Source organism: Chaetura pelagica, unplaced genomic scaffold (genome assembly GCF_000747805.2).
Source record: "Chaetura pelagica isolate M959 unplaced genomic scaffold, ChaPel_1.0 scaffold552, whole genome shotgun sequence".
Lineage (NCBI taxonomy): Eukaryota > Metazoa > Chordata > Aves > Apodiformes > Apodidae > Chaetura > Chaetura pelagica.
Genome location: NW_009952361.1, coordinates 1,033 through 2,933, shown reverse-complemented (window position 1 = coordinate 2,933; position 1,901 = coordinate 1,033). Strand labels below are relative to the sequence as shown.

Genomic DNA, 1,901 nt, shown 5'->3' with positions numbered 1-1,901 from the left:
GTTTTCAAAGATCTTGTTACCACTCAAAATATTTCTAGCTCAGAAGCCTACAAACAATTCTACGAAGCAACTTCTTCATAAATCAAATCCTGCTTTATTATAATCCTAATTCCACAAGCACTTTAAAGAGATTTTACTTGGGTTTTTAGGTGTTGTTTTTTTTCTCCTTAAACTGATCTGCACCATTTTAAAGCAAAAGAAAAATAGAAAGCAACAATGATGGTCCTGCTGCTCCTCTGGAGGAGAGGGAAAAGATATTAGGGAAAAAACAAGATTACATCTCAAATCCAGACTCTGCTTTTAATAATTTTGACCACAGCATTAAGATCGATGGATTTGACATGAAAATACAAAGAATAAATCTCTCTTTTTCATAATTGAACCAGGATGTTGATCTTGCCACAGTGCAATTCATGGTTCTTCAGCCAGGTCAACAACAGCAACAGGTTTTAAGGTGCAAGCCTTGAGTGCTGCACTAGCAGTTAGTGATGCTAAAATACATTTACCTCCCTGTTTATTCTTAAATTATTGAACCTAATTCCTAATCACACCAAACAGATTCCTGGATGGGAAGTAATTCCAGTGGGGAAAAGGAATAAATGAACAACTGTGCTGGCTGCCATTTGAGTGGCTCAAGTGACCTTTTTTCTCCTGTTAGGGACGAGGGGTTTGATTCAGCTAAAATGTGCAAAGAAAAAGAAAGTCTCCCAAGTGAGAGAAGTATCACCAGTTCATGGCAGACACCAGGGGAATCCTTAGGGATTGATTCCTTTAATCCATTTTCTTGTCGGAAGCCTCCGTGGATCTCCCAGCAATGATTCCATTGGCCACACCATTGCTTTCAAACTGGAAAGAAAAGACACCACGATTAATGGGATGGCAAGGAAAAAAGACCCAACCCCAGAAGAAGTGGTGAAGGGAATGACTTTTGGAAGCAAAGCCTGTGGAGGAACCTGCAGGAAGAACCCAAGTGGTGGTGCCTCTAATTCCAGCTCTGGGAGGGAGGAATGAAGGCAGAACCAACATGGACATCTTGGCTTTGTTTTCTGAAGAGAAGAGCAGCAGATGCATGATCTGCAGAGCTAGAAGGTTGTCACCCCATCATGAGTGGCAGAGCTTTGAGCCACCTGCTGTGCTGTGCCCCTTGCTGGGCTTCTTCCTTCTCTGGAAGAACAGCCACTCAGGGCCAGACAATCAGAAATTCACTCCAATGTTCCCACGATTGGGTGCAGCTCCTGTTCCTCCCAGCCCTACCAGAAGCTGTCTTGAAGCCACTACTTTGACCTGGCCCAGAATAACTCCCTTTCCTAAGGTACCACCCACAAAAAGGTCTGTACAACACCCAATTTTTCACTCTCGTGTGGTGCCCTCCCCAAGTGTCCACTGGGCAATTTATCCAAGACTTTTCCCTCATGAATTAAATCTATAATTTATCTTACTCTGTAAATTCCCAACTCATCCTCCTGATCTCTTTTGGTGCCTGCAGGTGCCCGTGGATTTCCAGTGCTGGCTCCTTGGCCTCCTCCTGTGGTTGTTCTTTCTTCCACAGCTTTCTTGGGCCAAACCCGCTTGATGAAGGGCGCGATGACGGGGTAGATGTAGGGCTCCAGGAACTTCTTGTACACCCAGAGGAGAACAGGGATGACAATACAGGGAATGCACACCATGGCTTCCTCTTCTTCTGTGGCAAAGCTGGAGAGGGAGAAAAAAAAAGCCTACGACTCAGGATGACATTGTTTGGAAACCATGAGAAAAGAAAAGTGTCTGCAATAATCAGTAAGGAAGCCGTGGGAGCCCCATCCCTGGAAGTGCTGAAGGGCAGGTTGGCCTTCTCCAGGCTGAACACCCCAACTCTCCCAGCCTGGCTCCAGAGCAGAGCTGCTCCAGCCCTCCCAGCATCT

At 45.3% G+C, this 1,901-nt stretch overlaps 1 protein-coding gene across 1 annotated transcript; it reads right to left on the bottom strand.

The window, feature by feature from the left end:
• Positions 1 to 771: 771 nt before the first annotated feature.
• Positions 772 to 1,667, bottom strand: LOC104397881 (UPF0729 protein C18orf32 homolog). Its single transcript, XM_010007893.1, has 2 exons — positions 1,440 to 1,667; positions 772 to 846 (listed from the first exon to the last, which is right to left on the bottom strand). Exons 1-2 carry the CDS (start codon positions 1,665 to 1,667, stop codon positions 772 to 774), a joined length of 303 nt encoding a protein of 100 aa, XP_010006195.1.
• Positions 1,668 to 1,901: the final 234 nt, after the last annotated feature.